Raw genomic sequence first — 15,062 nt, forward strand, 5'->3', positions numbered from 1 at the left:
TGAGTCTAAGCCCCATGTCAGGCTCTTCTATCTAGAAACCAGGAAAAACAGTAAACAAAACTATCAACAAGCGTTCAAGTCAGTACAATGATGATCCTATCAATAAGGCAAAACTTGAGTGAAAATTAAAAGTGGATTTTTACCTTGCTGTAGGCACTAAAAAACTTTTAAAGGATGACTTGGCAAGCACCATATTCTGAAGGCACAAATACCAAATACTAGTAAGAGTCTATGAGAGGTGCCTGAGTGGTCCAGTTGGTTGGGCATCTGACTTCAGTTCAGGTCATGATCTCATAGTTTGTGGGTTTGAGCCCCACATCGGGCTCTATGTTGACAGCTCAGAGCCTGGAGACTGTTTGGGATTCTCTGCCTGGAGACTGTTTGGGATTCTCTATCTCCCCCTCTCTCTGGCCTTCCCTCGCTCATGCTCCATTTCCCTCTCCCTCTGTCTCTCAAAAAAAAAAACAAAACAAAAAAAAAACAAAACCTTTTTTAAATACACGAGTAAATACTGGAGAGAATTTTAATTCATTAACTTTATCTAAATAATAAAAGAACAGGAGGTAGAATCAGCTGACCAAAGTACTGTGAAAACATTTTATTCCAAAGTTAAAGATGCTGTTGGACATGAAACATGGGCAGGACAAATATGTGATACTGGTGTAACATTTATCAGAAATTAAGACTATCAGTAAATTTTGAAAGCTTGATGTTATCCTGCTAAGTAATATATCTCATACCTAATGAAAGCTATGGAATATTTCTATTATACAAAGACAAAGGCTGTAATTTACTTTAGAATTTCAAGATCAAAAATTGGTGATTGATGTTATCACAGAAGTGACTTAATGCTGCTAAAAAGCTTATTGTGTACCTTATAAAAAAAAAAAAAGCTTATTGTGTAGGAGAATTTTACTACTGTGTGTGTAAAAAGTACACACACAGCCCCCGCCCACGATATTTAAGGATTAAGGTGTTAATCAGAGGAGTACTGTAATAAAGGAAGAAAAGTTATCAAAATTAAGAGAAACAGAAGGTGTGTCAATGAATTCAAGGGAACATCAATAGCAACAAAATCTCAAGTGCTTACCATGTGCTAGGCATTGTTCTCACATCAGTAACTTGCCCAAAGTCCTATGCATAGTATGTTTAGGTCATTTTTCAAAACTAGACAATCTGACTATGAAGAGTCCTACCTCTCATTTTATGGAACTACAGGCAATTTAAAGAGGGAAAACCAAAGACTGAAAAATATTCTTGTGACAACGAAATTAAGATGAGGCAATGACTTATATGGAACTAGACTAAAACAAAGCTGGAAACCCAAGTGAGGCTGAACTGCACATGCAACAGTGTCTCCTGATGGTCTCAACAGCACAGTACTTAACTTCTGGCAATGACACAAATTGAAACATCACATACAAATGAAGTAAATAAAAATTAGCACTGCAGCACATATGATTTACATGGCTCCATTTTGGGGGAAGACCTGCAATGGCATCTGTGAGGACTTTGTACTAGCAAGAAGGGAGGAGGTCAAAATAAAGAATCTGCATTACGTTAAACTGAGCCCAGATGCTCAAGTGACTGGGTATATTATTACATGGAAACCTCAGGTGCTTCTCTCAGATTTTGGTTATGTTTGGTACAGAACATAAATCACATGGTCATATGCCTATACTATTCCAATTGTTCTATCATGCTTAGAAAGAACTTGGACCTGAAATGATAAAAGATCAATCATTGCCTGGTGCCTAGCAGCCTCCTCAGGCCGAGATTGCTTATCTAGCTGTACAGTCTACTGCCTATGAGGACTCAGCTGGCCAAGAGGGGGGTACAAGGAGAATAAACAGTCAACACAATCAGGAGGCATACCTGAAGAGCTGCTTACTTTTTCCATTACGCTGACCTGAATTTTATATGGGAATATATATCCTGTAAATGTTAAGCAAATCCTATGATTTATAAGCATCTTGGGATTTTATTCAAGAATGCCAAGAATCCAATTTACTCTTCAGATGAGGAATATCAGAAATAACATTTCTGGGGTACCTAGGTAGTTCAGTTAAGCGTCCAACTCTCGATTTTGGCTCAGGTCGTGATCTCGTGGTTCATGGGAATGAGCCTTGTGTTGGGCTCTGCACTGACAGTGCTGACCCTGCGTGAGTCTCTCTCGCTCTCTCTCTCTCGGTCCCTCCCCAACTCTTTCTCTCAAAAATAAATAAACTTAAAAAATCATTTTTAATATATACTATTGTGNNNNTCCTTACTCTAGCACAGATAGACACAACTGTCAGAGAGCAAGAGTATTGAAACAGAGTTCTACATATGGCAGGAACTTAAAAACTGGCTGTTGAAACCTCAGGAAACTACCCTAACACGTTTAAAGAAATTCACACTTTGAAAACCAACGTAAACATGTAGATTTGTATAGCTTCACTCCATTATTCTTGTGAATTTTCTAATTCAGAGAGTCTGAAACACTTGTGAAATGTGGACTTAGGATCATAAAGGATCTATAATATGCACAATAGACTTAGACAAAACCTGTTTTCTTGGAAAAAAAAATAAAGGTAGTGATAGTAAGGAAACAAAGTTGAGAATGAGCCAAGTACATTCTGAAGAAGGTAGCAACCAATTATAGTACAGGCAGGCAGCAAGTCCCAAAGAAGAAAAAGAAATCAATTTAACAAGGAGAGGTTTGAAATGCTGGGTTGGAATTTAGGGTGAATAGAAGTGGAGAGTAAAAGTGGAATATAAACTCAAAAAGAACACAAGTAACAAAACCAGTTATCTTGCATCGTTTAAAATACAGGTGGTGCCATCTCTAAGGTAACTGCTGGAACAAATGCTGAGAAATTGCTATTCCTTCCCATATTTCATGTTAGCTTATAACACATACCTCTAGCATACAGTCTCATGCTTTCCATGTAAGTTGCAAGGTTTTCTGCTACCAAAGTAACTAGCGCATGATTGTGCTGAAGTTGATTGATTAAGTCATGGCGATAAAATACATGGGGACTTCGCTGAGTTTGACTGAAACGAGAAGAACTTAACAATATAATTAGGCAATTAAACTCTGTTGTAATCAAAAGAGCTTATACAATCTAAATTCTTAGCTACTAATTTAAAAACTTAAAATGGCTTCTCCTTCATTACAGAATTACACTCTTGGCCATTTACTTCAATAACAAGATCAAGCAACTTAAAAGAAAATAATGCTTCAAAAAGTTAAGACCTTTATTCTGTTAATTCTCATTTACGTGGAAACTATGTTAATATTCTCCCATCTCACACCATGGTAGTCTACTTTAGTGACCAATTTCTACTCCTGTACTACAGTAGTACCAAAGCACTTGTGTCAGTTTACGGGATTATTTCCAAAATTGTAAAACAGGAACACAACCCTTGCAAGACTAGCACCACAAAGATTATACTATAGTTGGAGTGAAGAATTTGATCAAGGAAAACGATTTCAGAAAAACTTATTAACCATTCAAGGTACATTCTGGGTCACTTGGTTTGTAGCCATGTTTGCCCACAGGTTATCAACAAGACATCTAGTTCTTTTCCAACCTGTTCTTCCACCTTCACTGAAACCAATAAACTCCTAGAGCCATTACTGGACTAGTGGAGNGTAAAATACTCTGCAACAAATTTAATTCATTGGAGAAAGGCAAAAAGGCATTATGTACAATGGCCCCAAATCAAAATATGTCCCTCAAATAAATGTTACTGTTACCAAGACATACATCTAGGTTTTCTTCATGATTTATCCCTATAGCTTTTCTAATTTCATATCAATTTTTAAGCCTTCAGAAAAAAATGAGACGAAGTTCAAACATTAAAACCAAAACATATATGGCCTTTTCTGTCCTAGGCATAATCAATAATAATCTAGAGCTACAAAGGACCTTGGCACTCATCTAACTTTACACATGATGTATGAAAAACACACTTCTTTTGAACAGTAAATCTTTACAAGCTGCTGTGACTGGTTAGACATGAGGGTCATTCATACCCAGGAATCCTGACCCCACTGTAAATATTCTTTGCACTACACCTAGCTCTCATTCTCTGCACATTTTTAACCTTTCACATCAAGTGTTCTAACTTTTATAATCAGAAAATGCCAGAACAAAAGATTCCAATAACTCGAATTCAGCATGTAGAATAATATAAATATCACTATTTAACAGAATTTTAGCTAAAATCAGTAAATTCTGTTAAATCAGATCTTGTCATCTTTCATGAGTAATACAGGATACTGTAGATTCTGACACTTATCACTTGATTGTGGCTTACTTTCTCAAAATCAAGGATGTGAATAGGATAAATGAATTTTTGGTTCCAAATCAAAACTTCTCTCAGCCTCCTGTCACCCTCTACCCGACTCTAATTTTCTTTTCAAAATTTTGCTTTGACCAAGTGACAATGTAATTGCTTTTCAATAAAATACAAAAATAAAAATCTTGAAATTTTCTGTTAAAAGCCTTACCTCAAATTTTGAGGGGCTTCACCAAACAAACTACAAATTTCTCTAATTTGTTTCAGTGCAGGAATTACCCATTTGTCATTTGTACGAAGTTCTTCTATAAAGCGATCTATCCACTGGATCTTCTGTGTGTCACGGTCCTTAAACAAACAATTTCAATGTTTTAGACAGGTCATACTCAGGAAAATTCCAGCTTCAATTAGAAAACGGGTTTTTTAAATAAGATTATCACCAGAAACATGGAATAATTGCAGTAAGAGTTTACTACTAAAGGCAGCATTAAATACATTTTTATTTCACATTTACTACCAAAACTACAAAAACTAAAATGCTTTAAAGGATTCTAACATATTACAAAATTCACCAATAACACAAAACCCCAAAATGTTATTCTATGGATTTGTTTTAGCAACAATGAGTGACACTGAAAATTTTTATTTTACCCAAAAAATAATTATATGGCACGTAAGTTAAAAAATTTTTCACGAAAAATCAAACTNTCAAACTAACGACATATTGACATATATACAAAAAGATAAAGGGAGAGCATTTACAAAAGTATTATAAACTCAACTAATTATTTCAAATATGCTATTTTACTTCCCATACCTTATTTACTTTACTCATTCCCCTAAATCAATAGTAATTAGAAATGTAGGTTTCTACACCTAACAATTTTAAGTTTGATTACTTTATTTGAGCATATTAACTGTTTAATTGAAATAATTTAAATTGAAAATTATTAGCATTTGAAATACTAACTAAATACTTAATGAACTATAATAAGCAAGTATAGTAAACTGAACAGCATCTAAATCACATACACCTATTTGAACTTGCGGTCTTAGCTCTGATCTAAATTTCAGTTCACTGGTGTACCAAATAGTTTTAACAAGTGGAAAATTATTTGGCAATTGCCATTACAATTAACATGCTCTGAGTCAGAATTCAGCGAAGCTGTTGTGTGATTTTCTCACAGGCAAAGCTCGAAATGTTTTACTATTTAAGAAATTCTATTAATTTTTCTTAATTTCCCCACAAGCAAAGAGAACCCAAATTCTCTTACCTCTAAAGCCCCTCATCACCATTAGTATTTTATGATCTATTTGAAACTGACACTTCAGCACCAAGCATTTGACAACTCTACCACTACATAATGCTTTTTTATACTGTCTTTCCCCAAGGAGATTAAATACTTTTCAGATGATACACAAAATTCTGACACAGAGACCTAAGAAGAGGAAGGTGGACTTAGATGAAAAGTGAGTTAATTCTTTAAGATAATTTCAAAAATAATGTCAAAAAGATTAGGAACTATTCTGTTTCTAAGCCATCCTAATAAGAAAGGTGAAGGGTCAGAAAAAGTGAGCAAAGGAAGCACATCTTACCTGTGAGCAACTATAATCTAGTATTTTGATGTGGGCACTGAGAGCCAGGTCCATGATGTCTACAGGTACATCATCACTGTGTGCCAGATTCCACAGCAGGTTCAACACCTTGTGTGCCATCACACCATCTTTATCATCTTCTGCAAGGCGACGGATCAGCTCGAGTAGCTTTTCACGTTGCTTTTTACTTGCATTTGTCCAACTAGCCTAGAAAAAAAATTTAAATGGCATGAGAACAACGCTTCTCCCCATCACTGATTAAATGACATGTCAGGAGATTAATGATGTTCATCAGAAAAAATAGTTGAGCACAGAATTAATTATTCTAGTGATATATGAGAGGTAAGATAGGGCAAACTTAAACACGAGGACCAAAACAGGTCTCTATTTACAGTTAAATACCCAAGACCAGGGTTTTTCAACCTTGGTACTGCCATTTGAGGCTGGAGAAATCTTTGTTGTGGGGGCTGCCCGCGCACAGTAGGATATTTAGCAGCATACTTGGCCTCTATCCACTAGAAGCTAGTAGACACTCCTCCTCTCCACTGTGACAACCAGAATTATCTCCACATATTGCTGAGTATCTCTGAGGGTGGGGAGAGGGGTACAGAATTGGCCTACTGGAAACCACTACCTTAGATTCAGGCTGTTATTTGTGTCTTTAAATTATATTAGAAAATGGGAAAGACAACCAGAAATACAAAGATGTTCATAATAAATTTAAAAAGCTGGTTAAAAGAGCACTGTGCATTAACATATGAAAACAAACAGTTGTAGCAAAGTCTGTTATTAACCAATAAAAACTATTTCTAACTTATGCAGAAATGATACAGCACCATTTCAATTTAGAAGACATAATGCTCATTTAAAATATCTACAATGGAAGGGGGAAAAACTCTGAAAATATTTTTTTTATACCAGTTTATAACATGGGGATGGGGGGGATGTGTGTGATGGTGCATCCAATGGGTAAAGGTCATGGATGCTGCTAAAGAATATGAGAAAAGCTCTATGCATAAAGTTGCTAATGAGTCTTTATAGGAAAATAAAGTGAAATCAACCTAAAGGCAAACAAGAGAAGGACACCTATGTAAATTATAGCAGATCCTTCAATTATTACACATTTACAGGGAGATAAATAAGGAAGTCTTTGAAGACAACTTGAGTGCATACTTCTAATTCCTCCTAGACCCCCTCAAAATTATGAAAGAAATATGGAAACTGCTAAAGATATTGAAAAAACTAAAACATTAAATATTATAATTAAGGACATCTTAAAAAAGAATGATAACTAGGCATTACGTGCCTCCTAAATAAAGAGCACATGACCACCTATAATGTATGTTTTCTAGCAAAAGGAAAACAAAAAAAAAATCCCAAGCCTCTATTTTATACTACTGATAGAAAACAACACAACAATTAATGCAATTTATTCAACAAATAGACTGTAAAAAAAAGAGAAAGCAGGAAAGTACAGATTGAAAGAGACATAAAAGATGTGCACAAATACAAAGTACGAATCTTGGTTCAAACAATCTTCAAAAATAAAGACTGATGGGTACTTGGATGGCTCAGTCACTGAGCGTCTGACTCTTGATTTTGACTCAGGTCATGATCTCAAGGTTCGTGAGATCGAGCCTCGCATCGGGCTCTGGTGTTGACAGCACGGAGCCTGCTTGGGATTGTCTCTCCACCTCTCTATGTCACTCCCTGGCCCATGCTCACTCTCTCTCAAAATAAGTAAATAAACTTAAAAAAAAAAAAAAACTAAACTAAAAACACTTAAAAAACCTTGACTGGGCAAATACATAGGTGCTTTCAGACTAATTAACAAGTGTGAAATCATTTGGTTTCAGTATATAAAGAATACCTGGACTTCATACTTCCTTTGACTCCTCTTTTTTGTAGAAAGTTACAAAACAAGAGATCAGAACACAGTGCTTGCTACCAAATAGTAAGTGCTTAGTAAACACCTGCTAAGCTAATGGGGAAAAAGACCAAATGGAACCATGTTTACATTTAGACTATTACTGTATTTAGACCATCCTCAGAAGAGGAGGGGCCAGGGACTATAATAACAATTGACCTCTTCTTTCCTTCTTCAATCGTGGCCATCCTTGGTCACGCACTGCACCATTTCAGAAGTCATCTCAAGATCAAAAATGAATGGTAATTAACTTTAGAGTACTCATGATAATGGACTCTATTATTTCCTCAGCTGCCTTTGATAGAAAGCAAAAAAATTCAAACTGAATTTTCCCATAAGGCAAGGATTTACAACTTTAATGTTGCCGAATATTCAACTGAGAATGCTGCTTAAAATACAGGCTCCCAGACCGCCTACCTAGCAATTCAGATTGAATCGGTGTGAGGTGGAAACCAGTAATTCATTTTTTTCTTCTACTGTGAAATACACCATCAAGAAAGGTACAAATATATAGCATTACTACAGTACATAATGTAAAAACCTGTGTTAACCTATTACTCATGTCAAAAATAACATATGGTGAGCAGCACTCCAGAAGCTTGCTGGGTCTATTTCTGAAGTTTATGTTAATGCAATCAAGGTGTATGAATTCTTGTGTGATTTTATGCCTTTCTTCAACTTTGTTTATTAGACCTATCCATGTGGTTGAATTGCTCAAATTTACTTGTTCTCAGTGTTGTGAAGTCTTTTGGTATATGAACATTCCACAATTTATCCATTTTACATAGCAATTTTCTTGCTTGCTATTACAAATAGTTCTGCTACAAATGTTAAACATATATCCTGGTGCACATATGCATGATTTTCTCTAGAAGACGTGTTCAGATGTCAACTGATGACTCATGAGAATCTTACACTTTTCAGGAAATATCAATCTATTTCGAAGATAACTATAGCAAATTATGTACCACCAGCAATCCATATAACTTATTTTATTTTATATTAATTAATTACAGACAGAAGGCACAAGTGCATGAGGGAGGGAGAGAATCCCGGGAGGGAGGGATGAAAGGGGGGAGAGAGAGAAACAGGGCTCTTGCTCACAAACCATGAGATAATGACTGAGCCACCCAGGTGCCCCTATGATATTTTTGTCATCTAATGTCACTTGTTAATAGAATACCCCTTGTGAACATTTCCATTATGGTCACATGTTNGGTATGACTATAGGGGCTATTGGAATGCCTTATCAATCAGATTTACATTTGCCTGTATAAATTGATGCTTTATTTTTTATTACAACTAATCATCCTTCCCAAAAGTCCTACAGTGCACTTGAACTTTATAATAAAAACTCAAACTGCCCGGGGAAAGGAGTCCAAATTGGCAACCTGAGTTTATTTAAAAGATTGCTTATTTATGGGGTGCCTGGGTGGCTCAGTTGGTTAAGCATCTGACTTCAGCTCAGGTCATGATGTCGGGATTCATGAGTTTGAGCCCCATGTCAGGCTATGTGCTAACAGCTCAGAGCCTGGAGCCTGCTTCGGATTCTGTGTCTCCCTCTCTCTGCCCCTCCTCTGTCATACTCTCTTTCAAAAATAAGTAAATAGGGGCGCCTGGGTGGCTTAGTCGGTTAAGCGTCCGACTTTTGCTTAGGTCATGATCTCGCGGTTCGTGGGTTCGAGCCCCGCGTCGGGCTCTGTGCTGACTGCCAGCTCAGAGCCTGGAGCCTGTTTCAGTCTGTGACTCCCTCTCTCTCTGACCCTCCCCTGCTCACGCTGTCTCTCTCTCTCTCTCCTAGAAATAAATAAAGCATTAAAAAAAAAAAAAAAAGTAAATAAACATGAAAAAAATTTTAAGAAAAGATTATTTATGAGGGCTATTAATATAAAAATGAACATTAAGTTCTTACTGGGAAAAAAATGACCAATTCCTTCATACCTGAAATTATTTAATAATTTCTACTGAAGTATTTATTGGCAAAAGAGCAACTTACAGATCTAATGAATTAACTTTATTAAAAATGAAGTGGTACTATCTTACTACGCTAGCTATTACCTTAAAGCAATCAAAAAGATGATCAAGTTGTTCAGGTGAAAAATCCCATGCCAACTTTGCCAGCAGATCATGTACATTCTTCACAATGGCTTCATGTTTCCCCGCCTATCGAAAAACCAAAGAGCAAAAAGCGTATTAGAATCTGGACAACAGGTAAGTTGTGTATATTGTCTGCTGACAGCTATTGTTAACTAAGAAACCATTTCCAGCATCTTCACCTAAGTGTGTTCCATAAAACTCGTAACATTTTAAATGGTTTAGAATTGCCCTCTAAAACCTGACAACTTAATTCCTTGATACACATGGTTAATATATACTTCCAGAATTCATGTGAGCCTTTATAAAAGCTTATTGAATTTAATGTGCCAATTTTAACACTGCCAGTAGAATAAGGTACACCAACGATCTTGTTTCAAAACTGGAACCTTAAGCACTCAAAGGAAAACTGAAAGTTTTCTTAGTTTCTAGAGATGGAAAAAAAAAAAAAAACACTTTGTAATCTAAACTCAACTCTACTTCCTAAATGATCCAGGTAGAAACTTGCATTTAAGACAATCAAATCACCTAGTTTCTAGCTCTGAAACAAAAAACATTACTTATACTTCAGAAAAGCTATAAATCCTTTAGATTATTATAGGTCTTTACAAGTAATCTAGTGATGTAACTCTATTAAAGTTTTCTTTGCATTAAGGTTATGAAGAAACCAATTACAGATGTTTTATATTCTTTCAAGAGACATTCATTATTTTACTGTTTGACTTAAAAAATTTTTTGTTAATGTTTTATTTATTTTTGACAGAGAGAGAGCACAAGCTGGGGAAGGGCAGAGAGAGAGAGAGAGAGAAAGAGAGAGAGGGAGAGAGGGAGAGAGAGAGAGAGAATATATATGAAAGAGAATCTGAAGCAGGCTCCAGGCTCTGTGCTGACAGGGCCTGAACTCAAGAACCGCGAGATAATGACCTGAGCTGAAATCAGACGCTTAACCGACTGAGCCACCCAGGCACCTCACTGTTTGACTCTTATTTAAAACCACCTATGATATGTGATGTAATATCATATAAATAAAAGAATACTGGAGTGCCTGGGTCACTCAGTCTCGGTTAATAGTTTGGCTCTTGGTTTTGGCTCAGGTCATGATCTCATAGTTTGGGAGTTCAGGCTCCACATTGGGCTCCGTGCCCACAATGGGCCTGTTTGGGATTCTCTGTCTCCCTCTCGATCTCTCTCAAAAACAAACATTTAAAAAAAAAAGAAAAAAAACTTTTTAGTAAATAAACAAAACCACCTATAAATTGCCAGCTTGTACCAAACATACAGTAAATGATAAATATATTTAAAATATCATTGGCTAGTTAAAAAATATTGACAGACTTCCTATAAATGATGAGCATTTAAACACACTACAAGTCAAACAATATAAGCCTTCATCTCATTTCAGAATGACTACTGTTAGTTTTTAATGTCTTTATTTTTAGAATCCAAATAGCCACCATCTGAAATTCCTTACCTGTGCTGCCCAGATATTATCAAGATCCTGTAAAGTCAGAGCTTTCTCTTTGATGACAAAACGAAGAATCTTCTCTAGCTTTTCTACATACTGTGGTTGATGCAGACTATCTCGTAATACTATGGATAAGATATTGTTCTGCTGTATCCATTCCTAAATATAATTCAAAAACTTGTTTCAAAGAAGAAACTGAAACACAGAAGCTTTCAAAAAATATGTATGAAACATTGTTCACACTTTTGAACATTAGTGGGAACTAAAAAATACAAAATAAATACACTACTGCAATAGGCTTATGTGTTTTAACTCAAAACTATGAAAAACAATTTCGTGGAACTTAGTTTTCCACAGAAATGTTTCCATGAATGAGAAAGAGTAAAATTATTAAAAAGATTCTACCCTAGCATTCACGCAGAGAAGTATTATTTTATTGTAGCAAGCACCAAGGTTTAGGTAGTGAGTACAGGACCTGTTTTAGGATCTTAGGATGCCTGACATCAGTTTTGTTTGGGTGAAAACATGCCCTTTTTAATTCCTTGCTTTTATTTATTAACCAATTATGCTATTATTGCTTATCCATTAGTTCTTTAATCTTCTGAACAATCCTAATGAGGGAGATATTATCCTATTACAAAACAGTAAACAGGCTCAGAAGTGTTAGAACCGGAATCTAAACCCAGGCTGCATGCCTCCCAAGTCTGTGTTTCTAGAACACTCTGCTATGTTGCTGACTGGTATTTATTTAATATCTATACCAATAGAAGAAAACTCTGAACTCACTAAACAAATAGGTAATAGTTCAAAATTTCACATTAATCAACTTAATGAGAATAAAAAGTATTTAGTTCCAAAAAGTGCTACAAAAACACACTTCTCAGGTAGTAATGGTCCATTTTTATTTCTGTTGTAGGTATGTCTGTAAAATAAAATATGTGAAAATGTCAAATTGCGAGAAGAGTTTCTGAACACTTGATGCCATTTTTTGTACTCATCCAAAACTGGCAAGAGTTCAAGGACCAGAACAAGACCTCAGACTACACTCTGAGAAGCACGGTGTTCAACCTCCCAACAAGGCAGACAGACATATCACATACACAAAATCAGATGTCTAACACCTGTCCCCTAACACAGAGCTAATGTTTATGCATCCTCCACTCTTTTATCACATTCTATTCATTGTCTCCCCTATTGAACTAAAGCCACCGTGAGGGCAGATAGTTCTTTTACAGATGTCTGCTCAGTACCACCAGACAGTATGCACTCATGTTATTCAACCGATGTTTCTTAAATGGGATCCTTTGGTTTTAAAACTATTTACCCAACTATGGTAAATAGTTTCCTGAACTTTCAATGTTAAAATGGTATAAATAGAAGTGCTTTAGTTCTTAAAATGATAAAACATGAATTCATGAAGATCTTATTCCACTAATTGTTATTTCCATTATTAAAATCTGTAAGTGGAACTGGTCAAAGGAGAACAGGTCGCTTCATTCATCAGGCACCAGGTTCAATCTAACCCCAAGAGCACCTTTATCTACTCCATTTCAACCAAACCCTCAGACAAGATAATTAATTCAGGATACCTACGTTCAGCAGTTAAGTGCATCAAAGATGTGCTACACTACCTAGATCACAACCAAATAAATTATGTTAATTACAGAAAGTTCTGAGGACTCAGAGTCCTAAATCAATTTGAATAACTCTCAGTTTCAAGGTTTTCTTTAAAATGTTACTATTACTAACATTAAGTAAAGCTATTCTGATTTTTGTTCTGGGCAGATTCCTATCCACGGAAGAAGAATTGAAGGACTTACTGCCATTCGTTCAGCTGTGAGCCATTCTTCCTCTTCAGGATTACCATGTCGATGAGTATAGTAGGATACACTAGATATCACCTTATTAACTTCATTCAGTGCATTCATCTTTCCATTGAAAGAAGAAATTTGCAGTAATCTACAAGAGAAATTCAGTGTTAAATAGGATTCTAAAACATCCATGTATTAGTTTGTTACAAGAGGTAAACATCGTACCTAAGTATCATTTTTAACCTAAATATTTCTAAATTTTTTACAGTTTCTTCTTGTCCTGGCACCCTTGAAGCTAAGTTCTTCAAAGATTTAATAATCATGGAAAGAGCATCATTTTTGGCTTCATTCTTTGCTTCTTTTTTCAGTTCTTCATCAGTTAAGTTTTCTAAAAAATGTGGAACCATTTCTATTACCGGAAGAAAGTACTTTTTTACTGTATGAAGAGTGAGAAACTCATAGCATTGCCCAAATGGTCTGAAAGAACAAAGACAAAAAAAAAAATACGCTTGTTAATACTCACTCTTACAATTAAAGAGGACTGAACTCTGATTTATTCTATTTTAAAACTCCAATTAGTAACTAAAGAGAAAACCATACTTGAAAAAAGACAATTTTTATCAAGCAATTAAGTAGGAATTCCTATAGTGCACTGAAGATTCGTTTAAAAACGTAACTTACTTAATAAGGGCTGCAATTATTTGAACATTTAATGCTGATCCATTAATAAAACGATCATGCAAAATCTGGAACCCATTTAAAGTGCCAAATTTATTGAGAAGATCCACCAGCCAACCCTGCAATACAGATAATGAAAAAGATTAATGTCCTGCTTTCAGGGAAGAAAAGCACCATCTAAAGTAATTTCTTGACTGAAAAACACTAGAAACAGGAAACTCAATAAGTCATTATGTAAAATCATCTTTGAAATAAAATAAAATAGTACACATTATTCCTAGCAATCCTGTCTGTGAGAAAAAAGCATGAACGGCAGTACAAGTGAGGTCACGAGGGCACAGTTGTGTATTTGTACCAATATAGCTGGTGAACTGGAACGAGAAGCCATGTTTCTATTTCAGAGATCTCATTATTATTTTTTTAAAGTTTAGGAAGATAACAAAACATTTAAATATAAGAAAAAGGTTATTTGGTGACCTAAGACAGTATCTGAATCCATTTTTTGTTAGCTGTGATTAAAAATTCCCTATAAATTCAGTAATCTTAAAGCCTGAGAGTGAACTATTAATTAAATACAAACCCCTGGTATTGTATTTGTTGCTCCTAACTAGAAGATGCTGGTTGATGCTTTTGCTGGCTCATGTGAATGTCCCGATTCTCACCTTAGATATAACCAGGATGCAAGAGTATGGATAGTCTTTCAACCTCTTCACTAGGGGATAGCAGTAATTCAAAGTACAATGCAGCTGGGAGAGCCAATGGTTTGTGGAATTAAAAGCATGCCTATATGTAAAACGTAAAGGTAATTTCTTTGCTATGTCTTCAGCAAAAATAATTTCGACAGCTATTTAAAAAACAAAAACCATGTCCAGGACAATGGGAAAACAGAAATATAAGACAAATGCTTTAAAGAGACAATAGGGTAGCTAAAGGTACTTTTGATGGGATTTTAGGTGTAAATCAATTAGATTCTCTACAGAATTAACCACCTCTTCTCTATGTAAGTTTTCATTATAATATTTTCCTACCTTTTTATTTGGTCTTAAAAAGTTAATTCTAAAACAATTACAAATCCAAGCATTTTAATTCACCAGTCCCTTTTGGCATTCAGCAATTCTAAGTACATGCTCATTATGCTATGTATTTCTATTTCTCCAATAACTGGAATGATATACATATAAAGTAGTATATACACACAAAGTAA

General features: G+C 35.3%; 1 protein-coding gene across 1 annotated transcript in view; it reads right to left on the reverse strand.

Moving 5' to 3' along the window:
• Nucleotides 1-15,062, reverse strand: part of USP9X (ubiquitin specific peptidase 9 X-linked) — a 97,275-nt gene that overhangs the window by 72,885 nt on the left and 9,328 nt on the right. Inside the window, 8 exon segments of the mRNA XM_077748493.1 lie at nucleotides 2,903-3,036; nucleotides 4,499-4,635; nucleotides 5,884-6,090; nucleotides 9,869-9,973; nucleotides 11,376-11,528; nucleotides 13,190-13,328; nucleotides 13,406-13,657; nucleotides 13,862-13,977. Of these exon segments, the coding sequence (XP_077604619.1) occupies nucleotides 2,903-3,036; nucleotides 4,499-4,635; nucleotides 5,884-6,090; nucleotides 9,869-9,973; nucleotides 11,376-11,528; nucleotides 13,190-13,328; nucleotides 13,406-13,657; nucleotides 13,862-13,977 (1,243 nt within the window).

Source organism: Crocuta crocuta, unplaced genomic scaffold, assembly GCF_008692635.1.
Source record: "Crocuta crocuta isolate KB4526 unplaced genomic scaffold, BGI_CrCroc_1.0 scaffold49, whole genome shotgun sequence".
In the NCBI taxonomy this organism is placed as follows: Eukaryota; Metazoa; Chordata; class Mammalia; order Carnivora; family Hyaenidae; genus Crocuta; species Crocuta crocuta.